Source organism: Triturus cristatus, chromosome 7, assembly GCF_964204655.1.
Source record: "Triturus cristatus chromosome 7, aTriCri1.1, whole genome shotgun sequence".
Classification (NCBI taxonomy): domain Eukaryota; kingdom Metazoa; phylum Chordata; class Amphibia; order Caudata; family Salamandridae; genus Triturus; species Triturus cristatus.
In genome coordinates, this window is record NC_140590.1 from 424447532 (window position 1) to 424468163 (window position 20632).

General features: G+C 41.3%; 1 protein-coding gene across 1 annotated transcript in view; it reads right to left on the bottom strand.

Annotated features, from left to right (window-relative positions):
• LOC146809856 (cytosolic phospholipase A2 gamma-like) overlaps nt 1–20632 on the bottom strand; it is a 1073925-nt gene that overhangs the window by 665543 nt on the left and 387750 nt on the right. Inside the window, exon 5 of the mRNA XM_085616718.1 lies at nt 19725–19929. Within this exon, the coding sequence (XP_085472844.1) occupies nt 19725–19929 (205 nt within the window). The remainder of the gene's footprint in view (nt 1–19724; nt 19930–20632) is intronic.

The window sequence follows — 20632 nt, forward strand, 5'->3', positions numbered from 1 at the left end:
CATTGCAAGGAGTAGGAATCACGTCATCCTTGCTCGTAGGCATTTTTTAAGAGTGCTTGGTCTGGAGAAGCACAAACTCAGGATTCAGAACATAACACAGTGGTTAGCCTTGACTTTAAAAATAAGAATGTATTTTTACCCAAGCAAACCTTTTTTAGCAGCATCAGGATAATGAAAGACTGGGAAAAAACATATCTTACTAACTTTGACCATGCAGTTTGCATGCAGGTCTTTGATGGCAGTTCATAGCTCAATGTGCTAGATTATGATTGTAGCTCATGAACTGTACAGTAACAAAATAATCTCTGTGACAAAAGCAGTAACCTACTGAGCCATGTACATAAAATATTGTTTTTTGAAATGCATGTTACACGGTTTTGCAGCAGGTGTATTAACCATCTGTGCTACCTTAGATGAGTCAAAGTTGCCACTGGAGAAAAACCCCATTTCTCTAGAGCAGGTACATTAATCAGCGGAGTTATCTTGACAATTTTATTGTTACTTGACAACTGCTGATTATACTGCTGTCTGCAAACCCTCTGGGTATGTGTGATGGACCCCTGGTGGTTCGCAGACCACAACTTGGGATCCACTGCCCTAATCCATCCAGGACTAAAAGTCTGTTATATCCTGGCTTTGTATTTATGCATGTGATCTCCCACTCAGCCAGTGGAATGTTCAGTTTATGAGGTATCACAGAATGTTGGGAGCCAGCGAGTCAGTTGGGAAGGGCTGAGCAAGAGACAAGCTGCTCCTGGTGGGGTTTACCTTGGGCCTACTATTGGTCTTTGTACTGGTCTTGACTACCTGTAATGGATTGATCTGGATTACCTGGAACTAACTACCAATAAACATCCTAAGATCCTCCAAACGTCTGGACTCAGTCACTACAATTTTATGGCGACGATTTAAAAAGAACCTGCATCTGCTACCTCTGTAACCTTCTACTATCAAGCTCAAGCAACTACAAGCAACTCAAGTAACCACAGCTGCGAATATTCAACTATCTGGCACATCATAGCCCCACCAGTGACCCCTACAACGGTCGCCCTCTACGTAATGGTGCCAGTTTCTGTCTACTGCAGCTCATGTCTCTGAATGTTGTGCCTACATCAACTGTTCAACGGCAGCTCTAATCTGTTCCTGCTATCCCTACAATGTCTGTTTAAACTACAGCTTGAATCACTGCTTACAAGGATATCGGACGATCTTGTTTGTACTTCTTGTGCGCTGTGAAGTGTGTTTATCTAACCTACAGTCTTCAGCTGCGTAACTGGAAAAGTAAGCAGTGGTTTTACATACAAGTTTTTGTTTTATGGACACTGTGCATGGTGTGCGCCACGTGGCTGCGATTGTGGCACTTTTGTAAGGAGAGTTCAGTAATCTCTCGTGAGAAGACATTTGGCGTTTTTTTTTTTGCCTCTAGTGTGCGTTTTGGGATCGGCAGCAATTTGACAAGTTTGGGACAATTAATGTCTTTTATTATTGGGGTCGTTTGAGCAACGCTGCATTTTCAACTGCCGGATTTACTTTTAAAATGTTGGCGCAAGCATCTTTCAGCACGCTCCCTCGTACCTCTACTTTGCAGTCCTGCGATGTTCGTCATGGTTCCTCTATGACGTGTGCTCTTCCTCCGTCAAAGTTGTTTTGAGGAGCACCGGCGTACCGTGAGCCACCCTGCAGCGACGTCAATTGCGCACCGCCATCTTGTGGGTGTAGACACCAGCCACTCTCTCTGGTTTCCTATGGGTCCAGCAGTTTGCATTGCCAACCACGCTCCGCATTACAATAAAGCTCAATTTTTCCGTTTTCATTGAAGGTGTGTCATTACAGTTCCACCATTTGGAGAGTGAGTTTTTCTTTTCAAGTCACTGTACACTGGACACCGGATCTTGCCTTCAATTTTTGCGGTGAGTTCTCAGTTTATGTGCCCCATTTGCCTTTCCATCTTCAGTGGGCATGGTTTCTGCTGCCCAAATGTGATGTTAGCCACTCGGCTGTACGTAGAAAACGTTCCGCCATCTTTTGGTTGGTTGTGGTTCAATTTTCAAGACTCTTTTATTTCTTCAGTCGTCAACCACGTTTTTCAACACGAAGCGCAGAATCTCTACATTTGGCAACCACGTTTTGCCAACGACGTGTTCAATAAAGTTTATTCAAGTTTTTTCTGTCAGTGGTGCCGTCGTGGGAGCTATATTTACAGGCTCTTTTGGTTTTTGAGCTACTTGTGGATTTTTGTGGAGTCTGGGGATTGAGCACAATCAGGTGACATACGCTGCATCTACATTTTTCGGAGCACAAGTTCGAGAGACTTTTATCTTATAACAGTGATATGTTTGCATTTGAAAAAAAATGTGAAACTTCTTTGGTATATTGTCACTGCTTTGTCTTATGGTACTATTTAAGGACGTTACTATGGTCACCATTCAATGTTTGTATTTAAGAACTTTTGTCAAGGCAAAGGCAAGGTTTACAGCTTGGGTTTTTATTTTCTTTATCGGGTGCCTAGTTTCCTGATCTGTGTGCAATGTTTCTATGGGCGTCGTTCCTTTTTGCACAAGTGCACAATCTCTTTACCTTTATGTTAGGGTTTATTCCTTTTTATTTAGTGCACACTGTCATTACCTTTGCAAGAGGTATTTCGCAAGTGTGTTGTTCTTCTACTTGTGGACAATGCGGACCACTTCATGGTCTGTCTTATATGGGTCTCAGTCCCATCTGTACCGTGCACAACGTATTTGCCTCTACAAGAGGTGTTTTAAATGGGTTACATTCCCGTTTAGTGCACAACTAATGACCTCCACTCGAGGTGAGTAGTGTGGGTTACAGTCCCATCACTGCTTTGTACGATATTTAACCTCTACATGAGGTATGTCGTTTTTCTCAACAGTGCACAATATTTTTAGTTTTACCTGTTAGTTCACAACAGTGCACAATATATTTTTTTTGGGTGGTGTGTTTATTGGGTTTTATGCTCATCTGTTTAGTGCACAGTCTGCTCCTGTTCACCACCTGTTTATTTTGTTATGTTACCCTCACAGGGTATCTGGTCTGAATACCATCTGTTGTTTTTCTCGAAGTTAATGTGCTTTGTTTACAAATTTTGAATTGGTATTCAACATCAACATTCTTGTTTTTGAAATTGTTATTTAATGGGAAGTGTGAGTGATTCATTTGTTTATCTACTCACTATTTCCTGTTATACCCCAGTTTTCCTTGTGATATCTTTTACTGACGTCATTTGTGGATTCTGGATTCTTTCGTTCTGTGTTTTTCTCTATTTTTCTTTAATGGGGTTCATTCTTTCGTTGACTGGAAGTTTTCTTCTCCTTCTATCTGTTAGCGTCTGATATTGATTGTCTCTTTTTATACATGCCTGGCCAGCAAGTGTATCTTGGGGTAGTCATTGATGTTTTCTCTTATTGTTTCTGTGATTGTGCTAGAAGGGAGGATGGTCTTCTCATTTTTGTCATTTTCAGTTATGTTTTGCATCTTCTTGTGGTTTTTCTGTTTTTTCGTTGGTGTACAGTGTTTCCGACTTACTCTTTGTCTTTCTTCTTTACTTTATCTTTTCACTTGAAGCAATATATTTGTTTTATATGGAAGAAAAGGGGATATGTTATATCCTGGCTTTGTATTTATGCATGTGATCTCCCACTCAGCCAGTGGAATGTTCAGTTTATGAGGTATCACAGAATGTTGGGAGCCAGCGAGTCAGTTGGGAAGGGCTGAGCAAGAGACAAGCTGCTCCTGGTGGGGTTTACCTTGGGCCTACTATTGGTCTTTGTACTGGTCTTGACTACCTGTAATGGATTGATCTGGATTACCTGGAACTAACTACCAATAAACATCCTAAGATCCTCCAAACGTCTGGACTCAGTCACTACAAAGTCCTATGGAGCTTTTGTGGGAACAAGATTTACATATTGAATTTTCTATTCAGTTATGGACAAGATATGGTTTAAATGATTTAAAAACTCTACAGCGGCACATATTAGTAAATCACTCTTTGTCATTTATATAATAGAGCAGTTGTTACTACAGGGCATAGTATTATATTTGATAAATTCTCCCTCTCCTCTTTGCTGGTCTTAAATTGACCACATTAGTACATTAGCGCACATGTTATTTGATTGTTCCCATGTTAAAACATTTTGGACTTCAGTTCCGTCTCATTGTTTGAATATTTCAATTGTAATATACCTCTTACTTTACTTAATATTTTCCTTTGCTCCTTATCAGCTGATTTTGATTGTTCCACGAATGGCCCTAATTTATTATATCTCTTTATTACGCTCATCTTAAAGTAATACTCTCCTTTTGGTAAGAGTTTTCCAAATGATCCGTTTTTACTTGGTGAAATTTTGTCTATGATGAGCATAGAATACAGACTGCCTCCTCTCTCTGTCATTAAAAAAGATGAAGTCTGATCTGTGTTGATTACCTCTTACTGATTCTCTCTCTTCACACTCATTTTATTCTCACTCTATTACTATTTCCTAGTATTTTTTTTTTTTCTCTCATTTGTTTATTTTATCCTATCTTCATCTCCCTTATCTTTCCCTTTCTTCTCTTTCTGTATTTTCTTTTCTCTGTATAAAATGTATTTTTCATCTCTTTAAAATGTCTTCTCTTTGCAATGTTTTGATGATTATACCTGTGCTTATAAATTGCCATATTGATTTGCCAGTAAAAATTATTAAACAGGGAAACAGATTATATTGCTATCTTCAACACGGATGACATTCTGACATACAGTGAATAAGAAATAGTATGAAACTACATGCCAACACGTTTAGTAAATCTACAACTATTCATTTCACTTTATTGCCACAGCTGCACATCCCCATAGCCAAGATGGCCCATACCATGTGTGGAAAAATCAAGCTTGAGACAAATTCTCATAAAATAAATACGAGCCCAGGTATGAAATGATAAGGTGTATTTGTGCAGACACAATTTCTGCCTGTTTATTGCAATACACGAAGGACAGCAGTCGGGACAAGTAAGCTACATTGTGCACTGTGCTTATATGGACTGTTACACCGGCAACACGTCGTCTAGGTTCCACAGCCATCGAGAAAGGTGTAATATTTACAAGAAGAAAAATATTCTTCCAGTAAGTATTCCATTTCAGGTACTTACATATGTAGATGCTATACCTTGTTAGAATTATTGAGACTTTGCGGGTGCCATTTTAAGTCAAAAGGCTGCAGTAAGTAGCAAACCTGGGCTGGAAATAGTATCTTTTATACCCACACTCCACAGCAAAAATAGCAAACTGTGGCCAGCATGTGCCACACTGGGTCAAATGATTGGGCAAAATACAACTGTGAAGTTGTGCTGGCTGCACAGTAGAGCAATCCAATAAGGCTTAGAATATTGAACACTCAGAATATTCCACATTGAGCAAAGTACAAAATTGTCCTTGTTTCCATTTTCTCTCTTTGGTGTATTTTCAATTTTAATTCTTACAATGTCGACTGTGGAGGAATGTATAATGAGTCACCTAACACATAGCATTGCACAGTATCTCCTAAGGACCAGATGCATAGAAGGACTTTGAGCACCCTTCTTCTTGGTTCTTGGGGAAAGAGCGATTTCTCCTAGTAAAAAAAGTGGTGCTCTGTGCAGAAAAAATACTATGTGTGAGAGGCGTCATGTTTGTCATCAGCAAAGTGGAGGAAGTCCACCTTTTCTACACTGTAATCCCTGACTGTTTGTCATTTCCCTGATCCTAATTTTAGCTGGTATTAGGTCTCAGTGATACTGTTATTTAGTGCTGTGTGTGTGATCTGGCCCTTAAATGCTATTGATAAATCTTGTCTCACCCAATCAGTCTACTTAACCTCTCTGTATAGTCATGGTAGATAATTCAGAAATTGCACAAATGCCATTAAACTTAGATGTCATGGGCTACATTATGTTCTATTTCACCCACACAAATGACAAAAGACAGTCATATCTCTTCTTCTTTTGCTTGCTAATGCCAATGGGCTTATGTACATTTGCCAATCAATGCCAGAGCCCTCCTAGGACCTTTTGCTCCAACTCCAGAAGAAGAACAAACCTGTTACGACCCTGACAGAGAGGAGGGGAGTTCATCTATGTAGGCAATTGGCTAAAGGCATGCCTGGAGCTACTCCAGGGGGAAGAAGGGCTCCTTGATGTTCAATTAAGGGGTTCTTGTAACTTTTTTAGGAAAGTGAAGAGAAAGTGTTGCAAAAGCAGGTGAACATCAGGAGAAAAGTAGCCAGGATTCGGATGGGAACATTTTCCAATTACTGGATAAAGCATGAGATAAGACCTGCACCTCAACACCACCTTCTCAGGCCATTCTTGTACTTCAATCAATCAATAGCCAATTATAGAGTGCATGGCTACCTCAGCAAAGGTGTCCCGGTGCTAGTAAAAATGGACTAGAGAGACTGCTGTGCTCGAGATACTACTCCGCCTGCCTAAAGAGACAGGTTTTTAATGCCTTTCTTAACTCGTGCTCCATATCTAACATGCATAAGTGATAAGGCAAGGCATTTCAAAGTTTGACTGTGAAGGTCCTGCACCTCCTGTCTGTCTCATTTTAGCAAAGTAAGGACATCGAGGAGATGCTGCTGATTGGATCTTACTGTCCACTCCTGGTGATATAGGCTTAGCCTCGACCTGAGGTAGCCGGGGCCCTTGCCATGGATGGCTCAAAAAGCAAGGATGAGAGCCTTAAACTCAATCCTCCTGGCCACAGGGAGCCAGTAGAGCTGTCTAAGGTGAGGGGAAATGTGCTGGCTCAAAGGAACCCTGTGTATGAGCCTTGCCGACACATTCTGAACTGATTTGCTGCATCAGGTCCTTCTCACACCTAACTCCAAGATTTTTAACTGAGTCCTTAGGAGTGGGCTGGATGCCCAACTCCCTAGGCCACCAAAGGCACGACAGGGGGATGCTTGATTGAAAAATAAGACCTATGTCTTATTGGCGTTAAGCTTCAAACAATTTTCATTCATCTAGCCAGCAAAGTCCTTCAGGCATTCTTTGAATTTATCAAAGGCTGCTGGGGATTGTTCTTTAAAAAAGAACACCAACTGGGTGTCGTCCACATAGGAAACTACCTTAACCCCCCCACTTGGTAATGAAGGCCGCCAGCGGGGCAAGGTTGATATTAAAGAGCAGTGGGCTTAAGGCAGACCCCTGGGGCACTCCGTATATAAGATGATTGGCTGATGATGAGAAGGGGCGGAGAAAAACATGCTGCCCACGGTCTTCAAGATAAGACCAAATCCACTCGGGAGCCACCCCCTGCACTCCGATGTGTTTTAGTCTTTTCAGCAGGATTGCATGAGACACTGTATCAAATGCTGCTGAATGGTCCAACAGCACTAACATGGCAGAAGAGCTGCCATCTACTGACATTCTCACTCATTCGGCTACTTCTACTAATGCTGTCTCAGTGCTGTAGCCTGACCGGAAGCCAGATTGAAATTTGGGTAAGAGGTCATTGTCGTCAGCATAGTTGGCTTGTTGCTGTTAACCCAGTTTCTCTAACACTTTGGCCAGTGCAGATAACAGGGACATTCGTCTAAATAACCTCTGGGTCAACATTAGGTTTCTGCAACAGTGGTAACAGATAGGCATGTTTCCAGATGGCTGGAAGAATTCCCGTCCTGAAGGAGGCATTCCAAATTTGGTATAGAACGGATTTGAGCCAAGCAGCCAGTGATCTGAACCACAGAGTCAGACTGGGATCTCCAGGAGAACCCAATTTATAGTTCCTGAGTTCACCCAGAGTTACCTCTGCTGTGCTAGGGAGTAATTCTGAGAATATCCTCTCATGGACTAGTATAAAAGAAGAATACAGCTTCTGAATCTTGTCTTCAAAGAATTCAGACAGGCTTGAACATAAAGCTTGGAAGGGGCGAAAACTGCAGTCTAGCGCTAAGGGTTTGGTGAAGGATTTAACAATCCTTAAGATTTCTTTTGCTGAGTTTTCTGTGCTTGCAATACAACTGGCCAAATGCTCTTACATCTTAGCAGTTTATGGAGTCTCTTTCTGGCCTCTTTATAAGCACTTTTAGAATCGGGCAAGTAGAACTTTCTCCACTCATTTTTCAACCTTTTGCAGCTGCTTTTCTCTTGTCTGCTCTCCTCAGAGAACCAAGGGGCTTACGGGGCGGATCTGGATGAAGTAACTTACCTCAGTGGAGCTACGTCAAGCGCAGACGTCAGCCAAGCATTGAAGCAGGCGCGTCACAATCAGGATTGCCTGTTAATTGTGGCCTTAATTCATTAAGGACTGGCCCCAGGGTGTTAGTCGTGACCCTGCTCCAATTCCTCTTGACTTCAGTTAATTCTGTGGGTAGGGGATGTGACCAACTGGGCTAGGTTACAACCATTAAGTGCTGATATAAAGTGAGCACCATGAAGGCAGCTAGGGTCTGCAACATGGAGATTAAGATCTCCCAACACTGTAAGATTGGCATAGTGTAAGGACATTTGGGAAAGGAGATCTGCTAGTTTTGTATTGTGACTGTGTTGGTAATCTGGTGGCCTATAAAGCAGCAGGCAAGCAAACGAAAGGTAAAGACCTGAAGTTGATTAGGCAGGCTTTAAAGTCAGTCAATCTAGAGTTCTGGTGGGTAACGTATGCAGCTTTTTTTACCTTTAGCTTCAGCCTCAATTTTATAGTAAAATCACAGGCCAAGCAGCAAAACTCTGTGCACCCTGCACCAAAGTCAGCACGAGGCATACCTGAACACATCTCCCTTTTCAAGGCCATTCTCGTATCACACGGGAAAATGGCACTCCTTTCGAAAGCTACCAAGCTACTTGGAAAGACAACACCTGAAGAAGGCCATGCTGGAATAAAGCAGACTCACACCTTCTGCTAGAAGAAGACTCAAGGACTCATGTCTTTTTCCTGTCACTCAAGGGCCAAACTGCTCTTTCTCCTGTTTGCATGCTCCAGTGACACAAAAAGCAGAACAACTCCTGAATCGGAGAAGGCCCTGGCTGGAGAGAGTCCTAGTGGCAGGAGTGACCAGAATGAACCCAGAAAACAGTTTGAGAAAAGTGGGGCTTTCATATAATTTGACCTTCAGAGGACTGAGAGAAGGTGCAGCGACTTCTCAAAGAGATTAAACCTCCTTTCTTGCTGCTCTGAAAACTAGATTAGCAGGACCGTGCATTGAAGGTATCAGGCCTCGTGTCACCCTGCCTGGCTACATGTTCCCTGGGCAAGCTGACAAATCCATCTTAGTGATGAAACAACCTTAGCAGATTTGAAATACAGCTTGTCCCACTGACGGATATAAGAGGCAATTCCTACAGCTTCATCACAAGCTTGATGATGATATATCCAACTTTGATGGGCTCTTTCCGGATTCAGCTTTGGGCTTACCATGATGAAGAATTCTGACTTTCATTTTAGAGATTGAGGGCCCAGATGTATCAAGCCTTTTTCCATTCGCAATGGTCCGATCACAGGATTGGGCCTTTTGTGACCGCAAAAGGCTTCCTCTGATGTTTTAAACCCTCGTTGTGATTCAGTAACTTGCCACCAAACTGCAATTGGGTTTGGGACTAAATACTAAAGTGGTATCTGGGAGAGGCATGCTTAGGGTGTCCCTTCTAAATCCTGAGTTGGAATGGTATGTATTAATGTTTTGTGATCAAAATCCAATTGCAAAACATTCATAATTTATCGACTACAAACATGTAGTGGTATTTGCAAACGGGAAGGGATTCCCAATGAACTCCTTCTTCTTTGTGACTGCTGAGAATAAAACACTTAAGAGATTGCAGTGGTCCTTTTCTTTTAGTGAAATCATAGATATGGTAGTATGTTGTCCTCAGCAGGACACCATCCCTGCAATGGCTGCGATTCACAGAGTCGTCTTTTGTAACCTACCTCATGAGAAAGGTTGAATTGCAACCCACTATGAATTAGGTATTTGCAAACTGTGCTATTTGTATATAATTCGGTTAACAAAAACAGAATGGATTCTATGAAAGTTGATGCACAATTTGCAACCCCTTTTACTGAATCCATTCTGAGTACATCCAGCACTGAGATTCTTGTTATAAGTGCCCAATCGTTTTGATACTACTACTACAACTAGCCAAAATCTCTGTATGAAATACCGTGCCTAAATTGGCTTGAAACACCAATTACTGCATGTGAATTGTCTAAACCTTAGAATCCCTCCTATGCGCCTTCTCCAGGAATTATCCATGCACCAGTAATGATAATTCCAGAGCAAGGAAATATGAAGGCCTAATTGGAAAAGGTGAACATTTTGACCAGGGTGAACTGCTTGGTAGATCCGCACCTTCATGGTCAGCTTGAAATTGAGCATAGGTCATCTCTAGCCGCGAGCTGTTTTAAAATTTGTTTTAATATCTCCAACTCGCCTTACCTTTATTTTGCTCATACATTTCTCTAAATTGTTTGGGAGGTTTATTGTGTTTTTTTACCGATTGTAAAATGTTCAGTACTGCTTGAATTTGACATACATCTCTCTTGTGAATTACCTGCTACTAATGCCATAGCTAAAATGGTTGGGGATAGTTTCTCTAAGAAGTTTGATGATATTTAACTATTCTGTGCATAATTAACTTGGTAAGGGTCCTCCCCTCCCCTGAATTATAACTGACTTTTTGGCAGTCTCTTTAAGAAGGTTCCAGTTACAAGTACAAAGCCACAAAGGTCAAGGAAACTGTGACAGTTGTCTAGCTTTTGATTGAATATGAAGTAATCAGCACCAAACTCCTCTTGATATAAAAAAGAAGGTAACCAAAATAACCAGAAGTAGAATCCAGAAAACAATTGTCCAATTTACCACAAGCAAAAATCATAACACAAATATTAGCACCAGATGAAATTGTGATGAGGAAACTGGGAACTTGATTTATTTTGACACTTCTTCATAATGCCTCCTTCATACATTAATGAACTGATATCACCGGAAAATAATCTACTATATCTTGGATTGGGAATTTCAGATTATCCTCCAATGGACTGACCACCATTTTAAAAAGGGCTGTATGAAATAATTATTACCGCCCCTTTGCAGGAATCAATGGATTTTATTTGCGAATGAACAAGAAGCCCAGACTTGGCATTCTGCATGCCACACTGAACTCTTAAATCCTCCGGTCACCTTTAACAAAGATGCACTAACTTTGCAAACCTGATCCAGCGTTTTTTTCGCTATACCCACAACTAATCCTATACTGTTACCATACTGATGTGCACCAGGAAAGGAAAACTGGACAGGAGAGAGAAACAGGGGATACTGCATATCATCACACTACTTGGTTGCTCAGCTGGGCTTGATCTATACTAGAAGGAGTGTTGATATCTAAAGACAAGAAGGGACATTTAGTATAAATATAGTGTGGACATTTGGAGATAGCTCTGGATATTCATTATGAAATACCTCTTGACACACTTCGTATAACCCGCTCTTGATTATGAAATGAAACCTGATATTTATTCTAAGTTGTAAATCAATTGATATTTGTCACTAACTAATGAGAACTACCTTCAATTATGTGGTAGCTTTCAACAGTTATGGTTTTACTCAATGTATCTGTTTGGATTGTATAATATCAAGAGCATGAATTCATATTCTATAGTTCATATATACGCTTGGTAATCAAATAATTACTTTTATCAACATCTACATATCCTACATGTATAACAACTACAGCCATATAACAATGTGTTTAAACTGACTTCACTTATGAAAGAACATTGCATTCATATTTTAGTTATAAGCCAGGTGGATGATTCCTTGTGAATCATAGAGTTCATGAGTTCATAATCCTAGAAGATCAGAAGTAGCGAAGAGACAAGGTGCAAACGAAGTGAGCTATTAATAAACTACATTTTAGAGTACATTCAATCGTGCACCAATAGTATGAGTAAAATATTACAACATGTTTTTGACATACCATCATATGGAAGTCTCCACCTCCACCTCTGCCTCTCCTATCTTTTATGTGTGGTGATCTCCAGACACATAGGTATACAGTTTGATAGTAAATGGGAGAGGGACAAAAGACAGTGGATGGAAAATGGGGAATATTTATAACTAAGGGAGAAGTTAGAAGGTCTTTTATGGACGGTTAGAGAGGGGTTTAGGAAAGAACTAGCACCCACCCACAAAAGAGTAAGCCCAAGATTGCCACCAGCATGAATGCCTCTGAAAGAGGCTCATGCACCAGGGGATCACCAGAATTGTAACTCCTTCTGCCTTCCTCAAAATTCACCTGCTAGAACACCCACCAAATTCGCTGCAGACTGCCAGCCTGGATTACCTCAGACTGATTTTTCTTCCCACAGTCAACTGATTTGGAAGGCAGGGGTCCTGGTACTAATGCCTCACTGGCCAAGGTACACCTCCACATAACCCTGAAAGTGGGTTCAAGAGGCTAACAACACTCAGTACATAAATCAGGGGCTAAGATTCTGAGCACAGGCAGTGCATGATGCAAGCAAGACAGCTTTCCATGGGAGACCTTGAGGAGCGGCAGCCATCTTATTTAAACCATCCCAACAAGTAGTCTGTCTGACTCCGGGCACTCTCTGTGAAGCAGTCACTGCGGACCAACCCTCTTTGCCTGTCCATGACACAGAAGGCTTCCCCAAGTACAGTATCTTTCAGAGTCCTTCCTCAACTGGCAGTCATTTCTCCTTACATATCTCAGGAAGTGACCATTTTTGGATGAACTGCACTCAGGAATGGAAATAAAGAAATGACTTTGCCACAGCAAGTAAAATAAAACATGGTAGAGAAACAGAGAAAGGACTTGAATGGTTGACAGTAAGACAGAAGAACAAAGGATTCATCCTAAGAAGAAGTTAGGGACCCACTGGTGTACTACATCCCATTGGTACAAAGAAGCACTAAGAAGCTACAGAAACGCATATGAAAAAGCCTTGAAAAGCCCTGGTGTGCAGGCTACACCACTGGAGCTACATTTTAATTAAAAAATGCTCCTAAAAATTGCAAAAAGCTGTTACCTCTGCCAAGTCAGAATTCTATGCAAACAAAATAATACACTCTTATAACCCAGCATGCAAAGTTTATTCCATCTCTCATAATTTAGCAAATTCTCCTTGCACTGCCCAATCATTTGCTCCATCACGTGGTCTGTGTGATGATGAAGCTCAGTACTTTGAGAACAAAATACCTAATAATACAAATAGTTCCGGTCAGGGAGCTCAGAAAAGCCAGATCTAGGGTAGCTAGATGAACTAACAGCCTTTCTAGAGCTTGCTGACATTTCAGTGTCTAAAACACTTGAGGATGTTGAGTGCAGGGAAAATGATATCTCTCTGCCAAATCTTGACCAGATAGATAGGGATAGTTTTATTCACTTGTCCTTTACAATTGGATCTGTCCCATCATCAGATTCTTTACCACATGGGATCTGGCACCAGGTTGCTGGTTTGTTGGCAAAGCCGCCATTGGTCCATCTATATTTCATTCCTCTCCTCAGGTACCGTTCCATTAAATGGAAGAAGGCTATGATGTGCAGCTGTTGAAAAAACCTTCATTGACTCTGTGGAATTGAGCAATTTCTGTCTAATTTCACTATTGCCATATCCCATCAAAATCCTTGAAAAACATAGTAATCAAGTTCTGTCTGATTATTTAGAATCTCTCCATCTCCTGGAGTTTGCCCAACCTGGTTTTCGACCAAACCATGGCAAAGAAGCTGCCTTTGTGTTGGTGTTGGGCAACCTTCAGATTGCAGCAGAGAAGGGCAGTTTTGTGGCTCTTGTCCTACTAGAACGGTCAGATGCTTTCAATGCGGTCACCCACACTACCTTGATCACCAGGCTCACTGAGATTCAATTAAGGGGGTCAACTTTGAGCAGTTCTTCTCTGCCCATATCAGTCTAATTTCACAGAGGTTGGGAAAGGGCAGCACAAGGTTAGTGACTGAGCCCTCTTTATTATTTTTCCCAGGCAACTGATCAGCAGTCATAAATTAGTATTCGTAAATTATGTGGATAACACTCCGTGAGCCTTACTACTCCAGCACCTTTTGTAAATGTCCCCCTTTATATGAAAAATATATCTGTGTGGCTCACAACTAATGTGTTGAGATTTAATGAAAATGAAACAGAGATTCTTTGTTGTTCCACTTGATGAATAACACAACCATGCCATTTTCAACTTTGGCCTTGCTTAGAGGAGTTGTCTCCATCTGCTGTGTCAGCAGAAAGAAATCTGAGTTTTCAATTCAATAGTAACCTCTCATTGGTCAGTCAAGTCAACAACCTGTTATCTATCGGTTTTACTCTATTAAAAAACTTTCAGGACAATGCTTCTACTTTTGCCTAACAATTTGCAAATACTGGTTGTACAGATGGCCGTTATGAGCAGGTTAGATTATAATGGCTCTCTATTTTTGGGCTCCCACGATTATCTGCTTAATCAATTATCCTGGATCTAGAATGTCACAGCAAGGCTAGCATTTTCGCTGTCACACCATTCATCAGCCTCTGCAGCAATAAATAAGTGTTCCTTACTCTAGGTAACTAAGAGGGTTATGTTCAAGCCCCTCTGTTTGGTGCACCGGGCTATTCATCATAAAGTGGCAGTGTTTCTTCAAAATAAATCTCAGTTCTATCAACTATGATGCCCCCTGTGTTTTTCTAGATCCAACCTATTGGTCCTATCCAAGATTAAGCATGTTTGACTGGGTTTAGGGCAGTACAGTGGTGTTCGGGCAGTGTAGGGGGTCATGCTGGGGATGGTGTTTCAGGGTTTAGGGCAGTGCAGTGGTGTTCGGGCAGTGTAGGGGGTCATGCTGGGGCTGGTGTTTCATGGTTTAGGGCAGTGCAGTGGTGTTCAGGCAGTGTAGGGGAATATCCTTTGCGGTCTTGGGATGTGCTTTAATCGGGAGTAATGGGGGCGGCAAGTCTTTCGGTATTTCCGGGGTGGCCTTTGGTAAACCTTCGGCCAAGAGAGGATACATACCATTCATAAGAGTGTTTCGTTGCCTGTCTACTTGTTCTGTTTTTACTCGGGTACCTTCCTCAATTAATATATTTTCTCGGGCTTTATTTGAGTTCTCCCTACTTTTCTCTTCCAGTCTGAGCGCTTTCTCTGTGCGCCTATGCGATTCTTTACGCCATAGTTCAATGGCATCTTTCTGTGACTGTCTGGCTTTCTTTTTCCATAATTCTTCTTCTACTCTCATGATGCAATCTGCATCCCATGTCCCAGCTGCGGGCCATCTCTGATTTTCTGCTAGATCCTTGGTGTAGTCCACCCATAAGTCAAGATATAACACGGCATCTAAGCCATGTTTATGATACATAAAATACCCTGGAGTATCCCTAGGTGGAATGGGAACAGCTTCTTCGAGTACTCCTTTTCTAGTTTTGATCTGTCTTAATTTTGAAAAGAACGGCATTTTTAAACCTTGCTACTTGATTCTTACTTGAACTGGACTTGAACACAATTAATACGAGAAAACACAATAATGAACACTCATTCATACCACAATTTTTGACCACAGTAAAACATTTAACATTTAACATTTAACGAACAATGATAATTAAGAGAAAACTAACTACTGACATAATACTAATACTAGATAATACTAGATTATATATACATGAACATACTGGATATACTGCTAAACAGTACAGATACACTGCTAAAACAGTGCAGACCGGATTTGTGTACCCAAACCCGTCAGGACCGGCACAAACCAATGTGCACGTCTAACTGCCTCCCCAGCAATGGTACTCACCGGGTAGCACGGAACGGAAGGCCTCGGAACTGAACTGAACTGGACCGGACTGGACTCGACTCGACTCGGAACTTCGGAACCTGGTGGGCCTCTGTATACCTCGGATCTTGCTCTCTCAGCTAGGCTCTGGTCGGGATACTTCGCACTTCTCACCGCCTCGTCTGGGTGTTGATCGCAGCCTCAGTCACCCCCGCTTGGCCGGAGGGAGATACAGGAAATCCTGCGGGTACGCGTTTTTGTCCGTCCAGCTGTGGCAGGGGACCGGGCCTGCAACGCACCTCCGGCGCGTGAGATGGGAAAGTGTCCCTATTCGGGCGCCAATTTATGTGGTAAATATTAAAATTACCTGTACTATTTTTTATGCGGTAAAGTCTAGTAAGAATAACTCAGTCAAAATAAGAGGCAGAATCCGTGGTATTAGAGGTTCTGAAAAGGGCTTTATTCCTTACAAAGGAATCATAGTTCGAACTAGGCAATCTTATTCCATCACCACGAAGGTTCAGGAAGGGATAGGCAAAACCTTATTGACAAGTAACAATATATATAAGAAAAGCATTGCATTAAGACAGATGCAGGAGGCGTAACAGCTGATAATACAGATAAGAATACACATACGTAATGAAAAGTAGGCGTAAATACAGGCGTATACTAGAAACGTCATTTAAAATGATGTCACAAGTGGGTGGATCCATAAGAGAATCCTGCAGTGTCAGCAGAAATATTTGGCAGAGATGCGCGCGCAGCCGCATGACGTGTGATTCACGTGCAACTAGAGGGTGAAGGGGAATTGACATTTAGCTCTACATGTGGAGACAAAAGTCTGGGGGGTCAGGTCAACCTAATCCCAAATCGTATCTAATATCTTTGTTTAAGGAACTGTGTTATCCAAAAGGAAAGGTTTCTTGGACGGAATCTATTCTATACTGACTGTTAGTGCATGTACAAGCGTCTATGTGTCTACATGAGAGGCGAGGGGGCAGGAATCTTCCATGGTAACAGGGGCTATGAATTACTTGCAAAAAGACAGCGAGGCCAAGCTCTTTGCTCGGTAGCTGGAAGGATGTTTACCTAAACTACTAGACAGGAATGCATTGGGTGAGGAGCGGAGCAGATAACTTGAAGGCTGAATACAGTTATTTGGCAGGCAACAGGCCGCGTCAGGCACCGTTAGCCGCGCAGGGAGTAGGACAAAGTTCATGGATACGGATGCAGGTCCGGGCTGGAGTATTGGAGGCAGAAGCAGGAAAAGGCTTGATGACAGAATCCAGGGCCTACTCGCCTGAACTGTAAAACTAGAAAAGTGAACCATATAAAGTCGGTGGCCAATCATATTTAGGAATGGAATATTTGACCCATTCATGGCGGATCTGAAAGAGGACATGTTGACGTTGGACGCACATGTATTTGCGTCTTCATAGCTAGAACTGGAGGGAACATACATGTACTTGTAGCATGTACATGGAGACGTTGGGGTCTAAGATAGGGGACACAATTGACCATAAAATTCATATTTCCTCACTCACATCACAAAACAATTTGCAGAGGAGTTTTAGATCAGTTGAGCACCTCTTATCTTTCTACGAAGCTTTGAAGACTTCGATGTATAATCATTGATCCATCCCAGGTGAGATCAATGCCAGCTTAAGTCAGACACAGTGCCAAGACACTGTCTTCGGTAGCAGCTTGCACTTTGAAATTATCAAAATAACATAAATGACTGAGTCTTACATTTGTCCACTCACCCAGTCACAGAACAAAATACAGGGATCATCGGCAATGATTTAAGAAGCAGATTCACACATGGAAAAATGTTCACCGGTAGACAAGGTACCTTCTGCAGCCCTAACCTGCTTATCATGCATGACACTGGGAACCAGTGTAGGTTGTTTACCCAGGAGCACTGTGTATGTGAAAATGTGTGAAACTTCACGACCATGATGCAAGGGAACTCAAGATGAAAATCTAGTTCGGAAGTCGTTGCATATGACATTGAAGCACTTGGAAACTTTGCTGTTTTTTGGAAAAATGTAATATGTTGTAAGTAGTACTGGCTTTCGTTAAACCTACACACATAGTACAGTTGTTGGTCAAGTTTTCTCTGTGGTTTCAAAATCAGACACTTTATCCACACTTTTATAGTGCTATTAATGTTGTGTTATATTTTAGGGTCTAAATACCCAAAAAGGTAAAAGCATAACAGCAAGACTAACCATAACTTCAGGATTTCTAATAGACCCAGGTTTTGATTTTATAAAATGAAGTGGTCTTTGCTATAGGTTTGAGTGCGATGGAAAAAGAGTACCAGCAGATAGAGGCCTTTTAAGAAAAAGAGTTATCGCTTATCTGAGATTGGTACCTCATTCATTGCTTCAGTTGCAATCCCTTTATGAAGTATTTACCTCACATCCCAAACACATCCCATGATTCACTTCATTATGTTCAACCATTTCTGTATGTGTGATTGGGCTATTAATCGTAGTTTGAGATGAACATCACCAGATCCTTTTATTTGAGTACTTTCCCTTCTCAACTACTCTTAGGGCCAGATCTATCAACACTATTTGTGATCGCAAAAGGGCTGATTCACAGAATCGGCCCGTTTTTGTTAACGCGAAAATGTGTTTTCCAATGTATCAACCATTTTGAATTTGCAATATGGGTAATCGCAAATATTTGCCATTACCTAAATTGCGAATGCAGTTAGGGAATCGCAATTTGCGATTCCCTAAATGCAATTCATGTAGCTAGCGCAATTTGCGATTCTGCATTAAGGAATCGCAAATTTCCACCAACTTCTAGTTGGTGGTAATTAGCAAATTCCTGGAAAAATTCACTTTTTTGCATTTTTCTAAGCACCATGTGAAGAACATACATGCCCTTAGGGCATGAATGTGCGCCACATGTGCACACATGCATATTTCAGGGGTGCATCAAGGTGGCCTTTTGGCCCCCTTGCACCCTTGAGATAGCATGCGCAATTTGTGAGTCCCTATTGGGTGCTCGCAAATTGCGCATGCAATTCCCATTCATTCCTATGGGCCTCTAGGCAATTTGAGAGTCGCAATTAAGGAATTCGTAGGAATCGCAAAATATTTGCTGAAACTTGCATACATTGCATTTTACGAGTCTATAATAGCCAATCAGTAAAAATTCACTATTATAGACTCGCAAAATCCAATTTTGATACATCTGGCCCTTAAATACTTACTCAATGATTGACTTTCTCCTATCTCTCATTTTATATACTTTTTTGGGGAGTTCAGATATATCATTGCATTCAGCAGATCCCTATCTGCTGAATGCAATTTGGTGGCTCCTTTAATATGGATTGCAACATACAGCAACTTTATTTTCCATTTTAACGAACAACCATTACAAAGAAGAACACATTCATTAACACCTTTTAACTAAGGCATCACATTTCTATTGGCTTTCCAAGTGTCTGTTATTTACATGAGTTAATAAACCCTTGACATTCTTCAGCCATCTCCTCCCACACTGACTCATACCCCACCAAGTCTATCACCAGTTCTCAGGTATTAAATACACATTTTTGTTTATAGAATGGGCAGGTTAATGCGCATGGTCATATCACAATGATCAGCAAAACTTTTTCAGAAGAGGTAATTAACACCCATCTCCTTTGTTACAGTATTAACACTGGCCCCTTGATACACACCCTACTGGATGATCAAAAACATTAATCCTTGACCACTTCTATTCACTGTTTCAAAATGTTTGAAAATAATATTTTCTTGCTTGTCATTTCTATTTTCAACAAATGCATAAAATCATCATGTACTTCAACATTGTTAATTAATGATATAGCCATTAAATAAACAATAGAGGGTAGTTTCCAAATTAGACCAAACTCAGCTATCCTGGCAAGCCTGAGAGAGAATGCTCAGACCGAATTGTAACAATTAATAACAATATTTGGAGCCAATCTGGCTTACTTTTTTTATTGCAGGGTTAACAAAAGCAGCTTCCCACGCATCTGTCAATGAGAAATCCTCACGGTCTACTGCGATTAAGAGGTCCGACAAGGCTTCGGTAATTGGTGGCTTGATTGTTGGATCGGCTATTTCGGCAAAGAATTGAGCGTTCACTTTCTCCAGGTTCGTGACCCAGTTCCCTGAATCATAGAGGGTTGTGAGGCCCCTGAAATGAAAGAAATAGAAAACATCTGTTACCGAGGGTCATGTGTAATTTCTCAGATGATTATCGTTTCTAGGGAAATATTTGTGAACATTCATCGCTCCTAATATGTTAAGAAAAGAGACAAGCATTTGCAATGCAATCGGTCTTGAATTTGCAAAAATCAGAACTATTGGCGTTGTAAGTAACAATGTCTTCTACCCATGTTTTTTGGTTTGGAGTGGAGGTATGTGTTTGGAGTGAAATTATGTGGGTCGAATTGGAATGGTTAGTTGTGGAATTGTGTGGTGTGGAATTGTGTGGTGTGTAATGTATTTTTGTAGTGGAATCATGTGGCATGGTGAATAGATGGGGTGAGAGCTGCACAGAATAGACAGAAAAGAAGACAGAGAGGGATAAGTAGTTGGTGCACAAAGTGGAGAATAAATTCCAGACACAGGAACAAAAAGAGCGTGTGAGAAAGAGAGAAAGAAGGGCAGAATAGGCCATAGAGGCAAAAAGAGCATGTGCCTGTATACGCAGGAGGCCCCCCACGTAGAAGAGGAGAGCGTTTGTTTGAGGGACAACATTTTTTTAAAGAAATGGGAAAGAAACTGTGTTCGAAGACATGAAGAAAAAAACGGTATGAGAGAGGTCAGAAGAGTGCATGAGAAAGTGAGAGAGGTGTGAGAGAGAGTAGAAGAGAAAGAAAAGTGTGAGATGGAAG